The sequence below is a fragment of the Somniosus microcephalus genome, chromosome 27 (assembly GCF_052327205.1).
Source record: "Somniosus microcephalus isolate GS21.2 chromosome 27, FLI_Smic_1.0, whole genome shotgun sequence".
NCBI lineage: Eukaryota > Metazoa > Chordata > Chondrichthyes > Squaliformes > Somniosidae > Somniosus > Somniosus microcephalus.
The window spans coordinates 22,039,318-22,061,667 of record NC_141013.1 but is presented as its reverse complement, the minus strand read 5'-3'; the positions used below and the strand labels follow the sequence as shown (position 1 = coordinate 22,061,667).

General features: G+C 42.1%; 1 protein-coding gene across 3 annotated transcripts in view; it reads right to left on the bottom strand.

Annotated features, from left to right (window-relative positions):
• atp8b4 (ATPase phospholipid transporting 8B4) overlaps positions 1-22,350 on the bottom strand; it is a 286,247-nt gene that overhangs the window by 74,743 nt on the left and 189,154 nt on the right. For all 3 annotated transcript variants that reach the window (XM_085968674.1, XM_085968673.1, XM_085968675.1), the window contains exons 10-14: positions 18,855-18,937; positions 3,163-3,321; positions 2,579-2,667; positions 1,432-1,628; positions 328-536 (exon numbers count right to left, since the gene is read on the bottom strand). In XM_085968674.1, coding sequence (XP_085824800.1) covers positions 328-536; positions 1,432-1,628; positions 2,579-2,667; positions 3,163-3,321; positions 18,855-18,937 — 737 coding nt within the window. The remainder of the gene's footprint in view (positions 1-327; positions 537-1,431; positions 1,629-2,578; positions 2,668-3,162; positions 3,322-18,854; positions 18,938-22,350) is intronic.

Genomic DNA, 22,350 nt, shown 5'->3' with positions numbered 1-22,350 from the left:
CATGGTCCCACTTGTTGTCCTATGCAGCCACTTTGTGGAGCTTTTTCTGTGAATCACATCAGTGATATCACTGGAAAGATCCAGCAGAGAACATGGCACAACTTGATCTTATTAAATGGCGGAGCAGGCTCAAAGGGCCGAATGGCCTACTCCTGCTCCTGTTTCTTATGACTCAAGGCTAATCCTTGTGAAAATATTATGGCTGGGTTGGAAGGGAGGGAAGGTAGAATCTCTGAACAAGGAGGACTCCCCTTGGACTTGCTGTCCCCTTTAAACGCAACCGTAAGGATAAAGTACAAACTATTTAAGAACTCTATAGAAGCTTACCGTAGATTTTTCCATTAATTGAGCACTTGTTGAAAATCATTATGTTCTGTGTAAGTGTTCCTGTTTTGTCAGAAAATATATATTCTATTTGCCCCAGCTCTTCATTGAGTGTTGTGGTTCGTGCCTCAGCAGATGTGTTTTTCGTGGCATAAAACATCTTCCGGTCCCAGTTTATGAAGTAGCTATGCCCGAGTCGAATGACTTCAACACTTAAATGATCACAAAGTCAAAGAGAAACTGAGATCACGAAAGAGAAAGTAATAAAATACTGCAACAAGCAACAATTGAAAACCAAACCAGAACATCAAAACAGGAAATTGCAAAAAGTCTGGAAGAATATTTTGGAATTGAAATTATCACCATAAAAACAGCAGTGAAAAAAAATCAAAGTCAACTATTTTAAAATACATCAAAAGTAGCAGAAAAAAATATAAGGTGCTGTTTGCCAGCAAATTGAGAAGCTGGAAGTGACGGATATGTCCATCTCGGTTTACCTCAAGGAAGTAACAAAGATGTAACCAAATTAAATAAATGCGCTTATCTATGCATCTCGATATGTCTATTTATATATCGCCATATAATTATTATGCACAGGCATTTCTTGTCCATCACATCACACTCAGTGTCACACTTCTCATATTTAATTATAGCCAATTGTTGGAGGAAATTTGCATATGTGTCAATCTTCAAAGGTTTTGGGGTGCATCCCTCAAACTTAGTTACAGATGTAAACTTCCACCACACCTAAAAAAACAAAATAGAAACCCCATCATTCGCTGCTGGTTTCTTGTGCCCTGCTGATTTACCAAACCGCAGAGAAACTTTTCACAACAACACACACAAAATATCTTCTAACCGACATCACACAGCTATTAGACCGTGGAGCTGCAAAAGGACCAATCCATTCCACACAACCCCAGCTAGGCCCCAGAATCCCTCTGTGTTTATCCAATGCTACTGTGGGTCCGCTAGTATAATCAAATTATGCATGAATGTTCTCCGGAGTCAACGTCAAACGACAAACTGGAATATGAAAAGCAACGGCACAAGAGAAAACCTCAGTAAATCTTCCCTATTGAAAATTCTCTGATAACAGTGGCTCACCTGACATACAGCGAGATCGGCACAACAGTGTTCAGGATAATTATGTATGACCAGAAACTTAGAAATCCTGAAAAAATGGCACTTTTCATCCACTGGTCCCAGGGCAGGTAAATGTTGAAATGAATTCCGACCTCATTTTCCCAAATGGAATTTCCAATTCCTAAAATGGTTCCCATACACACAAGAAAGCCGAAGATCTGAAGAGAGAATCATTGTCATCACAGAAGAGAAGATTCCATTTTTTTTTTTTTTTTTTTTTTTTTTTTTTTTTTTTTTTTTTTTTTTTTAAGTACCACAGTGTGTGCGTGGCCCAGCATGTTTTTGCAGCGGAGCTCTGGACTTTGAATTTGGCAACATCGGTCCTACTCCAGAGAAGACTACATCCTATCTACCGTTTAGTCAAGCATCATTGGCAGGGCTGTGCACAAGTCTACATCCAAGACTGCCCCATTCCCTCTGGCCAAGAAGACAACAGAAGGGACTGGGTGAAGTAAAAAAAAAAAAAAGCAAAATATATCAAATGTTTTGGAGCGGTTATTTTATATTTAATAATAAAGCTAATGTTTTATTAACCATTATGAAGACTGATTTACAGCGCATTACAGCACAGAAACAGGCTATTTGGCCCAACTGGTTCATGCTCCACATGAGCCTCCTCCCACCCTACTTCATAGAAACATAGAAAAATAGGAGCAGGAGTAGGCCATTCGGCCCTTCGAGCCTGCTCCGCCATTCAATGAGATTCATCTCACGCTATTAGCATAACCTTCTATTGTTTTCTCCCTCATGCGCTTATCTAGCCTTCCCTTAAATGCATCTTTGCTTTTTGCCTCAGCTACTTGAATATTTACAGGATATTGTAAATGTTTCAGGACTCAATTTCGATTATATTTCACAGTGACGATAGATAGAGCTTCTCATCATCTCTAGTAATGACTTGGACTGACAGATTTGGAAGGCAATTGTAGTTTCTGTAAAGTAAGGAAGTATCACTGCAATAGTAATCCAATCTCAGTAATAGATATTATAGACACCCTACAATACTATCTGAGTGATCCATACATCAGATTTCTAGTGTGTAACAGAAAAGGCACTTCGTAGCCCTAGGTGACCAGGTAAACACCTTCTAAAAGTTTTATTGACTTACCCACAGCACCAAAGTATTCATCAGTCGGTCTATACTCGTTCGTTTGAATTTGGTGCGGCCACTGTTCTGCATTAGCTTGGTATCAGGCCCTAGAATACAAAGACAAGGATGTGCTGTCTATATTACTAAATAAAATTGAGCATTAAATCCAGACCGTCACTCCAGTGCAGTACTGAGGGAGTGCTGCACTGTCAGAGGTGCCGTCCTTTGGATGCGATTTTAAACCAAGGTCCCGTCTGCCCTCTCAGGAGGACATAAAAGATTCCCATGGTTCTATTCAAAGAAAAGCAGGGGAGTTATCCCCAGTGTCCTGGCCAATATCTATCCCTCAGCCAACATCACTAGAACAGATTATCTGATCATTATCACATTGCTGTTTGTGGGACCTTGCTGTGCACAAATTGGCTGCCGCGTTTCCCATATTACAACAGTCACTACACTCCAAAAGTACTTCATTGGCTGTAAAGCACTTTTGGGACGTTCTGAGGTCGTGAAAGGCGCTATAGAAATGCAAGTCTTTCTTTTTATCAGGCTATCAGAATTATTCCTTTTAATGATTTAGTCTGTGCTGATCTGCGACGTACCTGCAAAGACCACCATGCCAAAGCACCACTCTGTGTTCCGCAACACACAGCCTCGAAGCAGCATCTTTTCATTATCCAGTGAATATTTCTTATCCTTCCAAAACAGGGTCCCTGTGAATTTGTCCAATTTATTATTTGGAGGCTCACAGATGATTTCCCCTGCCATAGCAAAAGAAGGTAAATGCATCAATACAATTTAGGAGGTTCACTCAACACAGCGTCAGTAAAAACTCTAACAATCCATACATAGTCCTGGGAATGTGATTTGCTTCATTCATTTCACTGATACTTTTCTAGTTCAAGAACAATTCAGCAATACGTGCAACCCTTTCATCAGCACAAACCCAATTCAGTGTTTACACATTAAATGCATAGCATTACATTGGATATACGGCACTGAAACAGGCCATTCGGCCCAACCAGTCCATGCCAGCGTTTATGCTCCACTCGAGCCTCCTCCCGTCTTTCCTCATCTAAATCTATCAGCGTAACCCTCTATTGCCTTTTCCCTCATATGTTTGTCTAGCCTCCCCTTAACTGCATCTATACTTTTCGCTTCAACCACTCCTTGTGGTAGCGAGTTCCACATTCTCACCATTCTTGGGTAAAGAAGTTTCTTCTGAATTCCCGATTGGATTTCTTGGTGATGATCTTTTATTGATGGTCTCTAATTATGCTCTTCTCCACAAGCGGAAACATTCTCTCTGTATCCACTCGATCAAAATTTTTCAAAATAAATTGCACGCCAACTGTGATTAACATAACTATTCTCTTTGCAACACGATCTTTATTTTCTAGTTTAAGCATAACATTTTCACAAGAGGTTTTCTGAATAGAATACGCTAAGCAACTCAACAACATAGATTTTTTGATGAATTTTATAATAAAGATCAATAGCATGAGTGTGAAATGAAACACTCTTGCACTTTTCACAAGCCCGATATAATGCAGCCAGCTACAGAGTAAAGCTCCCCTTACTCTGCCCAAGTAATGCGCCTTAACGTCAGAAGAATGGCCCTTACTGCACCAATAGATTTTTTTCACTACCTGTACGAGCCATCTTTGTGGATTTTTAAATGGCTGATTTCACTTGGAGATGCCCAACAGTTTCAGGCAGTTTTAGTTCCGAGAGTCCACACCAGCTGTAGAGGGAGCTGTGTTTTTCTTTGTTAAAAATTGTGCTTAAACCGTGTATTAATGATTCACATCCTGGTCCAAAGATGCACATTGGATACCTGAAAATTGTTAATCTGAAAATTGATCCCAATGCTATTTTCTTCTTCGAGAGGCAGTGCAGATTATCATGAGTTTAGACTGACAGAAATTTAAATCTAGAAAAGTCCTAGCTAAGCAGAGTTTGTGTTTGTAATTTAATAGGAGACTTGATGAAAACAACAATTCCCACCGTCTGAACATACAGATTTTATAGATTATTATCCCTTCGGAAAATAGATTCAGATTTAATAGAGGTGTTCCAAATTACATGGGGTGTTGATAGAATAAGGAGAAACTTTCCACTGGCAGGAGGGTCGGTAACCAGAGGACAGAAATTTAAGATAATTGGCAAAAGAACCGGGGGGGCGATTAGGAGAATATTTTTTACGCAGCAAGTTAAAATGATCTGGAATGCACTGCCTGGAAGGATGTTGAATAGTAACTTTCAAAATGGAATTGGATAAATACTTGAAAAGGAAAAAAAAATTGCACGGCTATGGGGGAAGGATCAGGGGAGCGGGACTTATTAGTTAGCTCTTTCAAAGAGCCAGCATAGACATGATGGGCCGAATGGCCTCTTTCTATGCTGGATGATTCTATGATAATCAGGTACCTCTGATTTAACAGGCCCAGAATGTTAATTCAAATACAAATTACTGGATTTTATTTGCCATTTGAAAAGACTGTTGTAATATTTTACTCGTTGAAACAAATGTACAAGGAGACAGTTTGGGAGTGAAGCGTAGAATTTTGACAAGTAAAATCAGCGCAATGTATTGGGACTTCATTTTTTCCAATTGATCAGACCGACTGTTTTTCATCTTTTTGGAGACCACGAGCAAATTTATTCCCTTGCTCTATAATTTCCCAAGATACATTAATTTCTTCCATCAAGGTTTGGCAAGCTTCCTGATGCCAGATGGTGAATTAGCAAATAAGTGAAAAATAAAAAATGTGCTGACTCAATCAAACTATATACGTGATCAAATTTTAATGAATCATAGACTCACAGAAAAATTACGACACAGAAGGAGGCCATCGTGTCCGTGCCGGTTGGAAAAGAGCAACCGGCCATATCCCACCTTCCAGCACTCGGTCCGTAGCCTTGCAGGTTACGGCTCTTCAAGTGCATTTCCAAGTACTTTTAAAATGTGATGAGGGTTTCTGCCTCTACCACCCTTTCGGGCAGAGCATCCCAGACCCCCACCACCCTCTGGGTGAAGAAATTTTTTGCTTCATCTCCCCTCTAATTCTTCTGCCAATCACTTTAAATCTATGCCCCCTGGTACGTGACCCCTCTGCTAAAGGAAATAGGTCCTTCCTCTCCACTCTATCTAAGCCCTTCATAATTATATACATCTCAATTAAATCTCCCCTCAGCCTCCTCTGTTCCAAGGAAAACAACCCCAGCCTATCAAATCTTTCCTCATAGCTAAAGTTTTCCAGTCTTGGCAACATTCTCGTAAAATTTCCTTTGCACCCTCTCCAGTGCACCCACATCCTTTCTGTAAGATTGGGTGCTTTTCTTTAACCTTCCAGACTCACTAAGTTCAACAGTTTCAGATCCTAACCACTGCTCCTATTTTTTCCAGACTGCAGGTGTTGACAATGGTTCTGCTGTTGCCATTTACACCTCCTTTAGACCCATCTTTTGTTTCTTTACTTGTCCCATTATCACCCCCTTTTGCCTTGCACCATCATCCCTTTTGTCATTTAATCTCTCTTGCCTTCCACCCTATCACAGACCTTGCCTTTGGTTCTTTCTCCCCTCCCCCTCCCTCTGCACTTGCTTAAAAACTGTTCATCCCTAACTTTTTCCAATTCTGATGAAAGGTCATCTGACCTGAAACACTGTTTCTCTCTCCACAGATGCTGCCCGACTTGCTGAGAGTTTCCAGCATTTTCTGTTCTTATTTCAAACTGTATCCTTGCTCAATTCTGTTAGTATAAACTGGTGGAACTTTTGCTTATGTCCAGTCTAGATGGAGTGCTGAGGATCAAGTCAATTTCGGAGAGACACGAGAGACTTTTCCAAAATAACAACAGAAAATGCTGGAAAAACTCAGCAGGTCAGGCAACATCCGTGGAGAGAAATTTGAGTTGACGTTTCGGGTCGAACCCTTCTTCAAAACTGGAAAGAAAAGAAACTAGATCGAAGGCAGGGCTGCGATCGGACAAAAGAATAAAAGAAACAAAAGAAGTAAGAGAGATTAGAAGCTAGACGAGATGGTAATAGGCTGAGATTAGGTGTAAAGTGTACTGGCAGGGCAAAAGATAGCTGCCAGGTGTGAGAGAGAAACAAAAGGAAGGGGTGGGGGGGGGGGGGGGGGGGAAGGAGTGGAACAATTACAAGAAAAAATGAAATGGGGGCCGAGCTTATGATCTGAAATTGCTGAACTCGATATTGAGTCCAGAAGGCTGCAGAGTGCCTAATCGGAAGATGAGGTGCTTTTCCACATTGGATGGCTGCTTGTTGCTCTCCTATATCAGACGCAACTGACTATATCCTATATTTTGCTATCTGACTATATCCTTTGTTTGGGACGTCCACAAACTGGGTGGGAACAAGATCATCCATCTTCACCACGATAGGACTGTGCCCAAACAAAGACATTCCAAACACGGACTTTCGAGACACCAATGAGTAAGTGGTTAAGTGCATTTAAAACTAGGGCCCACAATTCCAATTCAACTCTGTCCACACCCTCTTGTGGCAAATAGATTGTTCTCGTCTTACATAGATGAGTCAATTTTACATGTTCACGTTCTGGTCTGTCTGCAAACATGAAAATATTTTATTGATGGATATGAGAGTTTGTGTAGAATGGGCCTATACTCTCTGGAGTTTAGAAGAATGAGAGGTGACCTCATTGAAACATACAAGATTCTGAAGGGGATTGACAGGGTAGATGCTGAGAGGTTGTTTCCCCTGGCTGGAGTGTCTAGAACTCGGGGGCATAGTCTCAGGATAAGGGGCCGGCCATTTAAGACTGAGATGAGGAGGAATTTCTTCACTCAGAGGGTTGTGAATATTTGGAATTCTCTGCCCCAGAGGGCAGTGAATGCTGAGTCTTTGAGCATATTCAAGGCTGAGATAGATAGATTTTTGTACTCTAGGGGAATCAAGGGATATGGAGATCGGGCGGGAAAGTGGAGTTGTCGCTGATCAGCCATGATCTTATTGAATGGCGGAGCAGGCTTGAGGGGCCGTATGGCCTACTCCTGCTCTTATTTCTTATGTTATGAGAGACAGAGTGGCTTTTGATACTTTTCAGATTTTAGGATGGGCTTCATGGGCTGTAATTCCTATATTCCGATTTTCAAAAGCCTTTGGACTGGAGAGATTTCAGTAATCAGACAATGTATTTCCAGCTCTTTCCTTCGCCCTTTTCTGAATTTGACAGTCTTCAAGGGCTCTTTCTCATTGTGAGTGTACTGTTCCACCAGCAAGTGGAGAACCCCATTTATACTGCCTGCCACCTGCTTCTGTTCCCAACATTGTATTGCACAGGGCCATTACAATTAGGTCAGTACATCATGTACATCTCATTCACTTGACCTTTCTGAAAGTTGCTTACATGTGTTGAGAGTTTCACTGAAAGTCCTCAATCTTCATGCAAGAATTTTGAGAGAAACTGAGTCTTGCTCATCACTGTCTGTGTTCTACCAAGTTTATGTTCACCCAGTGATAGCCTATTGCAGCCCATTTTAACACACTACAGTTAAAACCCATCTTTTGCCTCTGGACTCCTCACAGTCCAAAGTAGCACAGGCTAGTTGCTGGATGAGGAAGACCTGGTCGATGGCAGTGTCGAGATCAGAGATGTACTCTGTTGCCAGGCCTCTACGTAATTCTGCCCATGTTTATGCTAGGAACAGAAGACTGTTTAAAAAAAAATTAGTTTATGGGATGTGGGCGTCGCTGGCAAGGCCAGCATTTATTACCCATCCCTAGTTGCCCTTGAGAAGGTGGTGATGAGCCGCCTTCTTGAACTGCTGCAGTCCATATGGTGAAGGTACTCCCACAGTGCTGTTGGGTAGGGAGTTCCAGGATTTTGACCCAGCGACAATGAAGGAACGGCGATATACTTCTAAGTCAGGATGGTGTATGACTTGGAGGGGAACTTGGAGGTGGTGGTGTTCCCATGCTCCTGCTGCCCTTGTCCTTCTAGGTGGAAGAGGTCGCGGGTTTGGGAGGTGCTGCTGAAGAAGCCTTGGCGAGTTGCTGCAGTGCATCTGGTAGATGGTACACACTGCAGCCACGGTACGCCGGAGGTGGAGGGAGTGAATGTTTAAGGTGGTGGATGTTACAGCTACACTTCAACGTCCTGCATCAGTCCTGTAAAATGCCAGCTAAAAAAACTTCACGTATACAAACAGAAGAGCAAGAAGAGGCAGTCAGTCACATCAACGCTTTCTCTGTCATCTAGAAGATGCAATCTTGTGCACTAGCCTCCCTCCTCCCCCAACCCTTGGGGAAGCAAAAAAGAGGGAGAACTCTGTAGCTGATTTCAGGAAAGACTATGGATAATTCCTCCAGGAGTCCATAAGGCAACCAAACATCATAAACAAAAGTCATACCTAACCAGCCCACACCCCAGAAAATGTTCCAAGCATGCAATGTTTACCCTTTCCTCTCCTGCCTGTGGAATTCTGAACAAAATAATGTACTAGGTGAGAACTGTGTTCCCTATGGATAAAAATGAAAATGCACAGTTAACCATAACTTCCAGGTTAATTAAAAAAAGGATTAAACTATGGGAAATTTGGGACTTGCCCGATATTTCCCAATATCGTTTCTCTCAGTCTATCTATACTCCTAATTCAAGTCAAACCCATGAGATTAATGAGCCAAACCTCATTACAGTTGGGCAGGGCTATTGTTACGGTAACCAATACAAGTCCTAGCTGGCAGAAGAGGCAAACCGGAGGGGCAAATCCAACTTCACACCTTTGTGGTAACCTTTTTGGCAACACTTGCACTACCATTATGGAAGAGAAAAATCATTCCAAGCCAAGCTTCTTCCGAGTACAACCAGAAAAAAACCAACAACTGAATTAGGACATTTACTTTTCCCTCTTCAGCAGCTTAATTCAGAACGATATTTGGCCCTTTGTTAGGGCCAAATTGCAACCCAAATGTTTTGCAAACGAGATACTGGAGTATTTAAAATGGGGATTAGCTGATCTGGGCCTCCCTTGAAAACGAAAGTTAAAAGTGATGTAAAATAAAAATGAATTCGCTTTCTGTTTATAAAGTCTAATAAACAAAAGTCTGATATGTGCACTTAGATGTGCAAATGACCATACATAGAAACTATTTAAAAGAACATTAACTTAGTCAGTAACAGAAACAAAAAATCCCAACTTTGATTTATTGCAGCTAAGTATCCATACAAGCCAACCTATAAATAATTTAGAAAAAGATCAGAAAATAGGTATTAGATTTAACCTTAAAGAATATATGGGGTGAAATTCCTCTTAATAAAACGTAGGTGTTAGCCATATTGAACGGCCTGCTAACAAAATCTCCTTCTCAGACAGTGAACTTTTCAAAGCTCCACGTTCCTGCAATTTTGTTAACGGATCATTAATTATGGTGAAAAATGGGCAATCTTCCATCTTCCATTAGATAGGAAATTTTGCTTCCTAGCTTTTTGGATTTTCAAGTTAAAATGAAACTTGCTAAAAATCAATGCGTTACTCATTCAGCAACATTCTCAGTCATCTTTAAAATTATTTTCAATATCCATGAAAGGTAAATTCACTTGATTTCTGCTTTTAAATTGCACAGTGTGAGCTTCTCCTGAAAGGACTTTAAATGTCTTCTATTAATGTACAAATCAAAATAAGATGTTTTTTGCTACCAACAATGCTGACGTGTTGAATTAAACTACCATTGTGCAGGAATTACTGTCAAATCAAATAATACTTCACAATTACAACTTATCCTCCTGTTATAGAGATGGGGGCTAAATATGCCTGCCTGTTATCTGTTCTTCTTGTTAATTCTATCCAGTCTGACTATATTGAAATTTTAACACTGGGAGTCATTTTACAAACCATCTCTTCACTCGAAAGGATAAAAATTCTGACATGGGCACATCTTCAACAGGAATGGTGGGCAGTACGACCCCTACATAATTTATCGCACCCGGAGGCCGCGGTTCGGGGTTAATTAAATATGCAAGACAATATCCTGGTCACCCAGTGCGAGCTCACAAGTGCTGAGACAGAATTTGAATGTGCTGCTGAAGCAAGTTAAAGGGCTGTAGCAACAAAGCAATTTTTACTTGCTGAACTAGTTTGTCAAATCCTAATTATTTTGTTGGGATCAGTTCCAATACAAATCTGAGCCATCCAAAGCCAGTGACCCAGGTAATTGCAATGGTAACCAGGTTTAGGGTCAATAGTCAAGAGAAGAACTAAAAATATTTCATACCCTGCGGACCATCACGTTCATTTGTGGCAATCTGCACTCAGTCTGCCTGTATTTTTGCAGATTAAAAAATATAATTGGCAGACCATCGACTAGGATAAAAACTGTGCAAAGCAGCAAACAATCCTAAAGTTTTACAAATATTAAAAGAAAGGCAAATCACAAATGAACTGAAAAATTGTGCATTTTAATGACCCCGAATATAACAGCCCAAAACTTGCGACCGGAGGCTTCCCACGAGCGGATGCCTCCGACCTGTAAAAAATCTACGAATTTACCTGGTGGCCCGGGATGTACGGAAACTTACACTCCTGGGCCTCTCTGGGTCCGCGCGGGCAGAAGCCCACGGATCACGTGGGCCGGCCCAACCAATAAAAGAAGTGATAGCCCCATTCATACTTATGGGAGTTGCGTACGTACGGAAACCCCGTAAGTATGAATGGGATCACTTAAAAAATACACAAACACATGAAATAAATTATAAAATTACATAATTAAAATGCCATTTAAACGAAAAATTAATTTTTTTGGGGGAAAATGTATGTTTTAACGGGGCTAAAAATAAACTTACCTTATTGGACAGGGTTTTTAATGTTAAATGAGTGATAACATTTTTTTTAATTTTTTTTTTTAAACTGTTATGCTGGTAAAAGCAAGCCTTACGCCTGCTTTTACCAGGCGTTAAGAATTTCACAGGCATTCAGCGGGTGGAAGTTGGGCAAATAGCGCAACTCTCCACCTGCGGAGACCCTTCTCCCGGGGATGCGGAGGATCTGTCGAGAGGATTCTTGACAGATCGCAAGTTCCGGGTTTTAGTGCACGCGCTTCGCAATCCTAAACCCGGAACTTGCGCGGCCCCTATGGGCGTGTATACACCTCGTAGGGGTCGCAAAATACGAGCCACCATCTTTAAATTGGTCGAAATCATTTGTTTGCATTTCACACTTAAGAACAGAGGCCTTGACATTGCTCGGGCTATGATCCTGGTGGGTATTGCCAGGATTGCGCCGTCCAGATTATCTGGGGTCAATGAGAGGGCACCTCATTTGCCTGGGTCAAGCAGGCCCAAGTGCTACCTCTGCTTCAGCTCGGGACCATCTGCATTCATTCACTTGTTGTCTGTGGGACCATTCTGTGCATATCTTCCTGCACTGTAACAGTGACTGCTCTTCTAAAATAATCCATTAGTTGCAAAGTGTTTCCGATGTACGGAGAACGTGATGAGGAGCTATTCATTTTTGCTAACCATTCTGTAAGCACGGGGATTGAAGTTTCTCATTGATCAGCTCTGTGTCAAGTGAATTTGAACACTGAGCACGTAATAAGTTACAAAGGTAAAAAGAAGAATCAAATCAGAACATCACTGCTGGTAAATCCATCACTTGCTGACCCAGTGTGTTGAAGAGTTTATGGAATGGTGATAGACTCCTCCAGAGGTTTCATCTCTCGGACAAGACTGGATTGAGACTGAACCAAATACACCAGCATTTTGACAGTTTATATTACTCTGTTTGTAAATGATTTTCCACCCTGCTCAAAGTAAATTACAGTTTTCCTACATCCCTCTCTTGCTGAGGCTTATACTCCAACTCTAGGCATTTGACTATTTTCAAGTAAAATCAACCGTTAATATTTTAAATTGCATCATGGCAGGGCAAAGAAGATCATGCTGACTCTAGAATTCACACTTGAGAATTATATTCATCTTCACCACCACAAGATATTGTGTTAACAACTGGAACAATGGCAATTGAACATTATTTTATCCGGGGTGGGTCGCAAACAATGTGAACGATATCAGTGGGTCCCCAGTGCAGCATCTGGCGAGAGGCAGCGCCTTGGATTCTGTCCAGCTGAATTTATAGCTCAATATTCTGGGAAATGAGCCTTTAAGTTCAAGAATATGTTTAAGCCAGCTGTTATGGGATAATAAGACCCAACATAAGTGAATGGGCATTTTAGACGAGCTCTTTCCTTTCTCATGGCTACAAAACCTATTGTATTCAACGACTCCAATGGGATTGCTTTTATAGATATCACAGACAGACAGTATGAACTGATGTGTAAAATTATGACAGGCAGCCATCTCCCCAGGTGATATCCCCGCAGCAAAACCTCAATAATTTACAAATTTTATTTCCACCCATTAAGCGACTTTAAAAGTGGCATACAGAAGTGACGTTTTACATGAAAAACAATACTGCAGGGAATAGACTATTGCAACCCAATTGTTCATCGTTTATTTTGTGGGTAAAATGCTTCATTCGTGAGAAACAAAAGATCAGCAGCCTTTAAAATTGGCTCAGTAATGATCCAATGGCAACCCACAGTTTTGGTCTACTTGCTGCCAGGCTAAGCAGAGCGATAAGCTCTGTGACGGCACATCATCCTTTAAAGCTTATTATTTGACATGTTTTTAAAAATGCCAACAACTTCACGGTTTTCAACTAGATTAGCAATACTTCCACCATCACGTTTACAGATGGCAGAATCTGTTCTAATACAGAGCTGCTTAATACCATCCTTCGCACAGTCATATTAGTCCTGGCTTCCAAAAGTTCAATTTCAGTATCCAACAACTCCACTGTTAATAAATGGTCTGGCAGAGGTGAACTGCAGGGAGGTAACGAGGGGGGTCTGGAGATACAGAGATATAACGGGCCAGAAATTCAGGTCGGAGGCTTCCCGCAGGCGCAAACCCCCGACCTGCACTTACATAGCGCGCCTGCCGTTGTGCTGTGGGCCCGCGTGTGATTCCGATTCTGGGCTGCCGGCATGCAGTGCTCACGTATCCCAGCAGCGCAGTTAGTTCGAAGTGTCCCCATGGAACACGTGGGCCATGGGGAGCCAATCGGAGCAGGGAATCTCCATTCATGGATTTGACAGGAAGACCTGTCAAATCTATGAATAGAGATCGGCCCCAAAACTCAAATAAAACTTCAAATATTTTTTTTTTTTTAAATCACATTTTAAAAATAACTATAAATTACATAAATTAACTATTTTAAACAAAAATTTAAATTTTTGAAAAAATTAATTAAAGTTTTTAACAGGTCTAAAAATAAACTTACCTTTCTTTAAAGTATTTAAAAATGATAAACCTGTGGAAAAAATGTTAAAATTTTATTTAATTCACCTCTTACCTTGTTAAAAGCAGGCCTTACGCCTCCTTTTTGTTCAGAGAACAAAATACAAGGTACAATACATCGATTCCCTCAGCCTTGATCAAAATGACAAATACAGGTAGACTACCCTTTATCCGGACTTCCGAAAACCGAAACCCTCTAAAAACCGAAGGTTTTTAGAGGGTTCCGGTTGCGGAAGTTCGGATAAAGGGTAAGTCGTGCACACGACCCCCCGCCGACCCAGACAACCGCCGACCCCGCCAGCCCCGACAACCGCCGACCCCGCCAGCCCCGACAACCGCCGACCCCCCCGCGGACCCCGCCGGCCCTGCCAGCCCCGACAACCGCCGACCCCCCCGCGGACCCCGCCAGCCCCGACAACCGCCGACCCCGCCAGCCCCAACAACCGCCGACCCCCCCGCGGACCCCGCCAGCCCCGACAACCGCCGACCCCCCCCCGCGTACCCTGCCGGCCCCGACCCCCGCCGACCCCGACTGACTTACGCTGAGCGTCAGCGTAAGTCGTGCGCACGACCCCCCGCCGACCCCCCCCGCGGACCCCCGCCGACCCACCTTCCGAAATCCGAAATTCTCCTTTATCCGAAACTCGGCTGGTCCCGAGGTTTTCGGATAAAGGATAGTCTACCTGTAGTCTGTTTCACAGAGCCATTGAGGTACTATATTGATCGCCTAATCCTCAGTTACAGCACTACTTGCGGTTAAATCGCATTCTATAGGGATAATGCGGAAAAGTGGAGTCAAGGTCAAAGATCAGCCATGATCTTATTGAATGGCGGAGCAGGCTTGAAGGGCCGTATGGCCGACTCCTGCTCCTATTTCTTATGTTCTTATCTTCAGCCTTCGGATGGGGGGAGGGGACGCAGGGCTGAGCAAAAGGAAAAGTGAGATCCAAAGTACATTGTTGTAAAGAAGCATTACACAAGTTAAATTTTACTCACGCAACCTAAACCCATCGAGATAGTGGTGTTACAAATCATCAATAGAATTGTGGGACCATCATGATTCATCAAGAACATGGACAACACTTACACCATGACAAATGCTCCTCATCGAAAAACAAACGGAAAATTCAATTAAACCGGTCATGTCCAAACCAAAATAAAACGTTACAATAGATACCTGGGAGTGATTTCAAGTGCTAATATAATGCTGGGGTTCTGGTGCTGGTTGTGTTGGGGTACATTCACACTGCAGCTACCAGCCAACAGCTGCAGTTCATATTCCAGTCAGGCAGAACCTGGCCTGGCTCCCGTCTGACTGAAACTTTAACTGTCTTGCATAAGAACATAAGAATTAGGAGCAGGAGGAGGTCATAGGCGAGAGCTCCGCACATGCCTGGATAAACATGTGCACAGAGTTGTCTCCCAAAAATCAGAAATTTTAAATTTTTCAGTGCCCAAGGAGGGCAGAATCTGTATTTTGGACAGGCACTAAACTTGGAATATAAATGTACCATTAATGTCAATTCACAATCAACTTCTCCCTATTGGATTCAGAACTGTTCCATTTGCCTGAAATAGTTAGACTTTCCAGCTAGTGCTATTGTTTCTGTGTCCTGGTGTTAAGAGGGAACGCGAGAGTCTGTCCCACCCAGTTTCCGCACTTCATGGTGGTGGTTTCTTCTTGATTTAAGGGACTAATTTGCAAAGTGGCGAAGTCACTTTGAATTCCATACTTCCACAATGACATTTTACTGGGTTTTCAAGTTAACCCAAACCAAATCGTGACAGAAATAAGAATGCTGTAAAATTAAATGCGCATTGGCTCAAGATGCTTGTTTCTGATTGGAGACAGTCTAGCCTGCCGCATGCTGACTTGCACTTTTACAAATCTGAAGCACAGAAATTATTACACTGGCATAAATTTCAGAGTTAGGTTATAAAGAATAATCCAGTACTGAAACTTGTCAATACAGTACCAGAACCATGAGAAGTGATTGTAATAGTTAACAATACTGTGGGAAACTATACATCTTGGGTCAAAACCACAGTGATCGGTTACTGGAGCTCCACTTGTGGCTATGTTGCCAATGCAAGTCTGGCAAGATGATACACAATAACTGGACTGCTATTAGCTTGGTTATATTCAACCACTATCTCTGCATTACTGAACTAGAAATATTCACACCATTATTATACCACATGCTAATGTGATGGGGTAGTCTCTATAGTGTGCAGATTTTCCATTTGAATTTAGGCGGGTTTTTGAAGCTTATATAGCTAGAGACTGAATGAAGCCATCATTTTTCAAAAACTGGGATCACAGGGAGTCCACGAGAGAATTCCCAGGAGGTCCACGAGACCATCAGATTTAATCCAATTGCATGCTGTGAGCACAGCGTCTTTAGAATACGGTATTCAATCTAGTTCCTACACTTCTCTGCATTTGCTGACTTACTCGCAAGTTATTTCTTTTACTGTACACTAAAATATTTTCTGCAGTGTCGACAGTTTCCGTTAGGTGGCTCACGTGGTCTTCTGGCAGTTAGGACAAGGAGTCATTGGGAGTCAATATTTGCAAGGGACCCCCGTCACAGAAAGGTTTGAAAACCATTAAATTAAACTGACAATACCATTGATGCAGCAAAGGGAATTGGTGCCTCATGTTAACTATAGATTTGCTTTAAGCCCTGTGCTTGTGCCAAAGAAATTAAAAGAGGATCCTTTGCAAACAGGCACCTGATGTGAATTTGTAGATGTGGTAGACAGAGGATTTACTTTAGTGGGTAGAACCTTTTATGCAGTGTTTAAAGTTCCAGATTTGTTGTCTGTTAACTAAGACCTTTTCCATATATCTGTGGGAGAAAGCCCTGGTTTTACCTGCTTAATAGCAATTCATCATTTTCCTTTGAGTAAAGCAGTGCCTTATCGATCTTCTTTGCTCAATATAAAAAGCAATACCGATTTGCAAATTCTGAACAATATTGTATCTACAGGAAACTTTCTGGTATCCGGCACTGACGGGACCGAGCTGGTGCCGTACCATCAAAACTGCCATAGAAACCAGCGCTAATGTTAAAACATACGGAGCTTTTGAGCTCCGTGTGAATCAACAAACCCTGTTGCTTAGCAACAGCTTCAAAACAGTCGGGCGCAGCTTAAAAGCGTCTCTGTAGCTAAGCAACAGCTTCAGCTAGACCTTGCAGAGCCTGACTGGAAAAAAAAAAGCAACGAGAAGTAAAAAAACTTATAGGAAACGGCTCCTGAATTTTGCCGGTAGATAGAGCTTTCCGGACATTTAACCTCCGGTTAAACGAAAGTTTCCTGTAAATCCATATTAACTAGGGTACTTCTAAGTGTTCTTGCTGAATTTCTGTGCTCAAAGTGACTGATTTCACTGTTAAGGTATGGAGAACCTTGCTAAGTACAGCATAGATAAATTCAGAGTAAAGCAACACAATGGCCCAGAATCTGTGATCAGCGGCCACGCACAGACGTTTGCCGCTGTCCCAGCACAGACGTTTGCCGCTGGCCCCGAAGAAAGCTGCCCATAGAGATCTCGCGAACTCTGTGGCGGGAAGTTTGCCTTCATCGACATTCAAGTGATTTCAGTGCTCTGTAATGGGGATTCCTAGTGCGATGCTGCTGTGACGTCAACAAGCTGTCTAAGCAGCCAATCACATTGCAGAATTCTCAGAGACAGGGAGCCAGGAAATGAGAAGCTGCTTTTATCCAGACTTTTTAAAAAAATGTTAGAGAAAGTGAAACAAAGGTTGGGGTTTTCAAAATTGTAATTTTTTTCATAATGGAGAAATTTGATACTTCATAAATATAACAATTAGTTTTTCAGGGCCATAGTGTTTGTTTAGTAGTCAATACATTGTTAAAACCCCAATTACACCTATTCCAACAAGGCTTAACATTTAATGGGTTATTTAACAGCGATATTACTGCGGGAAACCCAAGATTTCGTCACTTTCACTGATTTCCCCGATTACACTGATTGTCGGCTGTGGTGGAGGCAGGAGTGGGGGGTCCACAGTGCAGCCAGTGTCGGAGAAGTGAATGGCTGACCGCAACTTCAGGATTTCCGCGTTTAGATGCGCCTGCGCTACATCCTGAAGTTGCAGTCAATTTCAGAGGGGTAATAATGGTGAACACTGTTTGTTCGCTGTTACTACCCACCGCAAATTCCAGGCCAATGTCTCAATCCTAATCTCAGGATACCACCCCTAGAACACCATTGTGACTGTATCAATTTCCCAGACCAGCCATCCTTGAACAGTAGAACAGCAATTTATGCTAAATAATAGGTAGCTTTCGGCCAATGACTAAAACCCACCTTGAATCGGACGAGACTACGAAACCCATTTCATTTCGGGCCCTAGTCTCAGTGTAAATCAGCAAGTGCATTGTTTTGCATGTGCATACCTAAATATCCTTGAATTTTGCAATCCATTACATTGTGCTCTGTATTGTAAGTTTTAAGTATAAATAAGGCCTTGCAATGAAGGAGATTAACAAGACTCTATCTTTTACATGACCTTCCCCTGTTCATTTACAGCACAATTTCACTGCATGGCGCCTCACATTACTTCAAAGCCTACACGTCCACATTTGGCAGATTTTGTGTGGGAGCATAATGATGCCGATGATGATTTAATGACTTAAGTGCATAGCTGTGCAAAGTGGCAAGTGTAAACATGGAGAAAACTGTGATGTTAACTTGATGTGCTGAAACAGAGCCTAGAAAATGTTGTTCATTCTTCGTGCAATGTAATTGATTGAACTTGACTTAATGCAATTTCTGGTCCCGATCCACCATTATTCTTCGGACTTGCTTCATAGGGTGAATTCTGTGCTCCCAGTGTTGGAACCCAATCCGCTTCGAGCACAGTTCCCAGCTGAGCTTACCCCTTATATAGTCAATTCAACAGAATAAGTTAGACTCACCATCAAATTCAGCCAATCTACACATATCTGCACCAAGTTCTGAAGTTACTGTCAGCGCTTGTCGAACTTTTAAGTTGGTTTCTCTGTTAGAGCAAGTCAGAGAAAAGTAGCGTTTTTATCTTGCACAAAACAGAAGCAGGAACACTTGTATGGATTTCAATGTTTGAATAAATCAGGTAAAAATGTTGCAAAGAATTCATACTTCTAAAAAAAAAAGTTACCTATTTATTCAGAATTACAGGATTTGGGATATCCTGAGGATGTGAAAGGCATTATATAGAGATAAGTTCTATCTTCCTATATTAAATTCTTCCAAGCATTGAATCAATTTTGTTGCTTTCAAATTAAGCGATTTTTAATATCCGTAAAAAGTTTTAATACACAGATAAAGAACTGTACTATACCTCATGTGGCATGTTCACTGAAGAGACTCCTAAACCAGCTGCTAGTGATTTTTTATTTTAGTACCAGAATACCATTGTCCTCGAAAGATTAAAATTACTGACAGAAAACTCCAGACTACACAATTCTACAGAAAGCTCCTCTATAATCCCACTTCCTAAATCAATGTTTAACACAGTAAAGAGTATAGTTCAAAATGGATCAGTTCCATTTAGCTTAAAGCTTTGGAGAGATCAATTAGGTGTCTAATTGACTCCGGTGTTAGCTGTGGTGCAGTTGACAGCACTCTCACTGCTGAGTCAGAAGATTCAAGTCTTACTCCAGAAACTTATGTACAATATAGTGCTGCACTCTCGGAGGTGCCGACTTTCAGATGAGACATTAAACTGAGGCCCCGTGACACTATTTCGAAGAAGAGCAGGGGAATTCTTCCTAGTGTCCTAACCAATATTTTATCCCTCAACCAACATCACTAAGGAAAATTATCTGGTCATTATCTCATTGCGGTGTGTGGCACCTTGCTGTGCGCAAACTGGCTGCCGCGTTTCCTACATTACAATAGTGACTACACTTCACAAGTATTTCATTGGCTGTAAAGCACTTTGGGACATCGCAAAGACGTGACAGATGCTATATAAATGCAAGTTCTTTCATTCTTTCCCCATCAGTGCTTTAATCTGCAGCTTGTTTAGAAGTATGTTAGTGATCTGACTCTCAGTCAACAGTAAAGGAAATTTCCGCCTGGTGACTAACAGCTGGTTCACTAATTCTGCCCTCTTGAGCATCCCTGATTTATAATCGCTCAACCATTGGTGGCTGTGCCTTCTGTTGCCGAGGCCCTAAGCTCTGGAATTCCCTGCCTAAACCTCTCCACCTTGCTACCTCTCTATCCTCCTTTAAGACGTTCCTTAAAACCTACCTCTTTGACCAAGCTTTTGGTCACCTGCCCTAATTTATCCTGCAACATATGGGATGACTATTCTAGTCAGCAGGAGCAACCACTACATCATTTTGAGGAGGAAAAAAAAGCTGCATTTCAGTCGACATAAATGCAGTATAAAGATTGCATCAATGAAAGGTTAAGAAATAAACTTTTGCTATAAACCCCGTAGAGTAGGATATTTCCATGTATTCAACAAGTTCCTTGGTGCTGTTTTCCCCTCTTCAGTCTATGCATTTTAATTGAGAACAGAAATGAAATATGGAAATGTCTCTCCATCCTCATTTTATACAATTGATTTTGCAAAATTAATAGTTCCTGTCCCAGTTACATATTTTGTCATGCTCATCAACTCCTAATTATAACTCAATATTATCATTCATAAAGGCAACATTTAAACAGGGCTTACTTCTCATTGTACACTCTGTAGCTAATATGGTATGTGTCAACTTTCCAATTAGATTATAGTCTTCCGTGAGAATTTTCCCAATTCCTCAGTGAAGTATGAAAGAAAAGACTTGCACCTTCCACGACCTCAGGATGTCTTAAAGCACTTTGCAGCCAATTAAATACTTTTGAAGAGTTGTCACTGTTGTAATGTAGGAAATGCGGTAGCCAATTTGAGCACAGCAAGGTTCCACAAACAGTGATGTGATAATAACCAGATACAGGAAACTTTGTGCTATCCGGCACCGATGGGACTGAGCTGTTGCCGTCCCATCAAAACTGCTGGACAAACCAGCGCTAATGTTGAAACATACGGAGATTTTGAGCTCCGTATCTGGCAACAAACCCTGTACAGCTTCTAAACAGTCGGCCGTACCTTGCAAGCGTCTCTGTAGCTTAGCAACAGCTTCAGCGAGACCTTGCAGAGCCTGACTGGTGAAAAAAAAGCAACAAAAAGAAAAAAAACCTAACGAAACGGCTCCTGATTTTTGCCGGTGGCTCGAGCATTCCGGACAGTTAACCTCCGGATAAACCAAAGTTTCCTGTAATCTGTTTTAGGGATGTTAGTTGAGGGATAAAAATTGGCCAGGACATGGGGAAGAACTCCTCTACTCTGCTCTTAGTGCCATGGAATCTCGTGCGTCCACCGGAGAGGGCTAACGGGGCCTCGGTTTAACATCTCACCTGAAAGACAGCACCTCCGACTGTGCAGCACTCCAGTGTCAGCTTAGATTTTTGTGCTCAAGCCTCTGGAGTGGGACTTGAACCCACAACCTTCTGACTCGGAGGTGAGAGTGCTGCCCAGTGAACCACCGCTGACACCTGAATTGAAGTGAACCTGTTAAGTGGTGCAGGTAAATCATTGAATGGCTAGTGGAATCAATAACATTTTATCCAGTCCTGTAACAAGACGATATTCCAGAAAGTATGTGTGTGTGTGTGTGTGTGTGTGTGTGTGTGTGAGAGAGAGTGTGTGTGTGTGTGTGTGCACACAGGGTGGGGTGGGGTGGGGTGGGGGGGTAGGGGAGGGTGGTGCTGCGGCAGGTGGAAGACGCGACTGTTGAGGAGAAAGAAATATAGAGTGAGGAAACTCCTAAATAGAAGGGATTTGGGACTTGGTAACGAGGGCACGAGGAACATTTGCGTTCAAATCACGGGAATCCCAAATTTGAAGCACAGGACTGCCCGTCATTCCTGCTCACTTGCCTGCATTGGGTAGGTTTTGTCAGCTGGCAGTTGGGCCATGAAATGGAATGCCAGCTAGAGCAAGCTATTGGTGAAAGAAACCAGAACAAAAACGGTCAGACTAGATATCTCGGGAATACATCTCTTGATGGCCAATCATGACTCGTTGCTGACCATAAACAAGTCTGTGGCCTAGACCACACCAAACCTCCCAGCTGGAGGAGAACATAGTGAGGGGGGGGTGGGGGTGTTGGGCAGAATTTACTCTGTGCAGTAGGTGTAGCAGAATTGTAAATGCTTTCTTTAAAAAGGGGTCAACGGAAGCTGCTGCATTGAGGGAAATCTCTCACCTCTATGACAAGTGATAAAGATTGATGGGTAGGGAGAGAATTAACTCCCCCCACCGCACCACCCATCCCTGTAACTCGACCATTTTGTTTGTTAAAGAATGATTTTAAAGAATGATTTTTTTTTTTAATGTACCACCACAAGCTCTGGAATATCTACCTGGTACAAGACTGG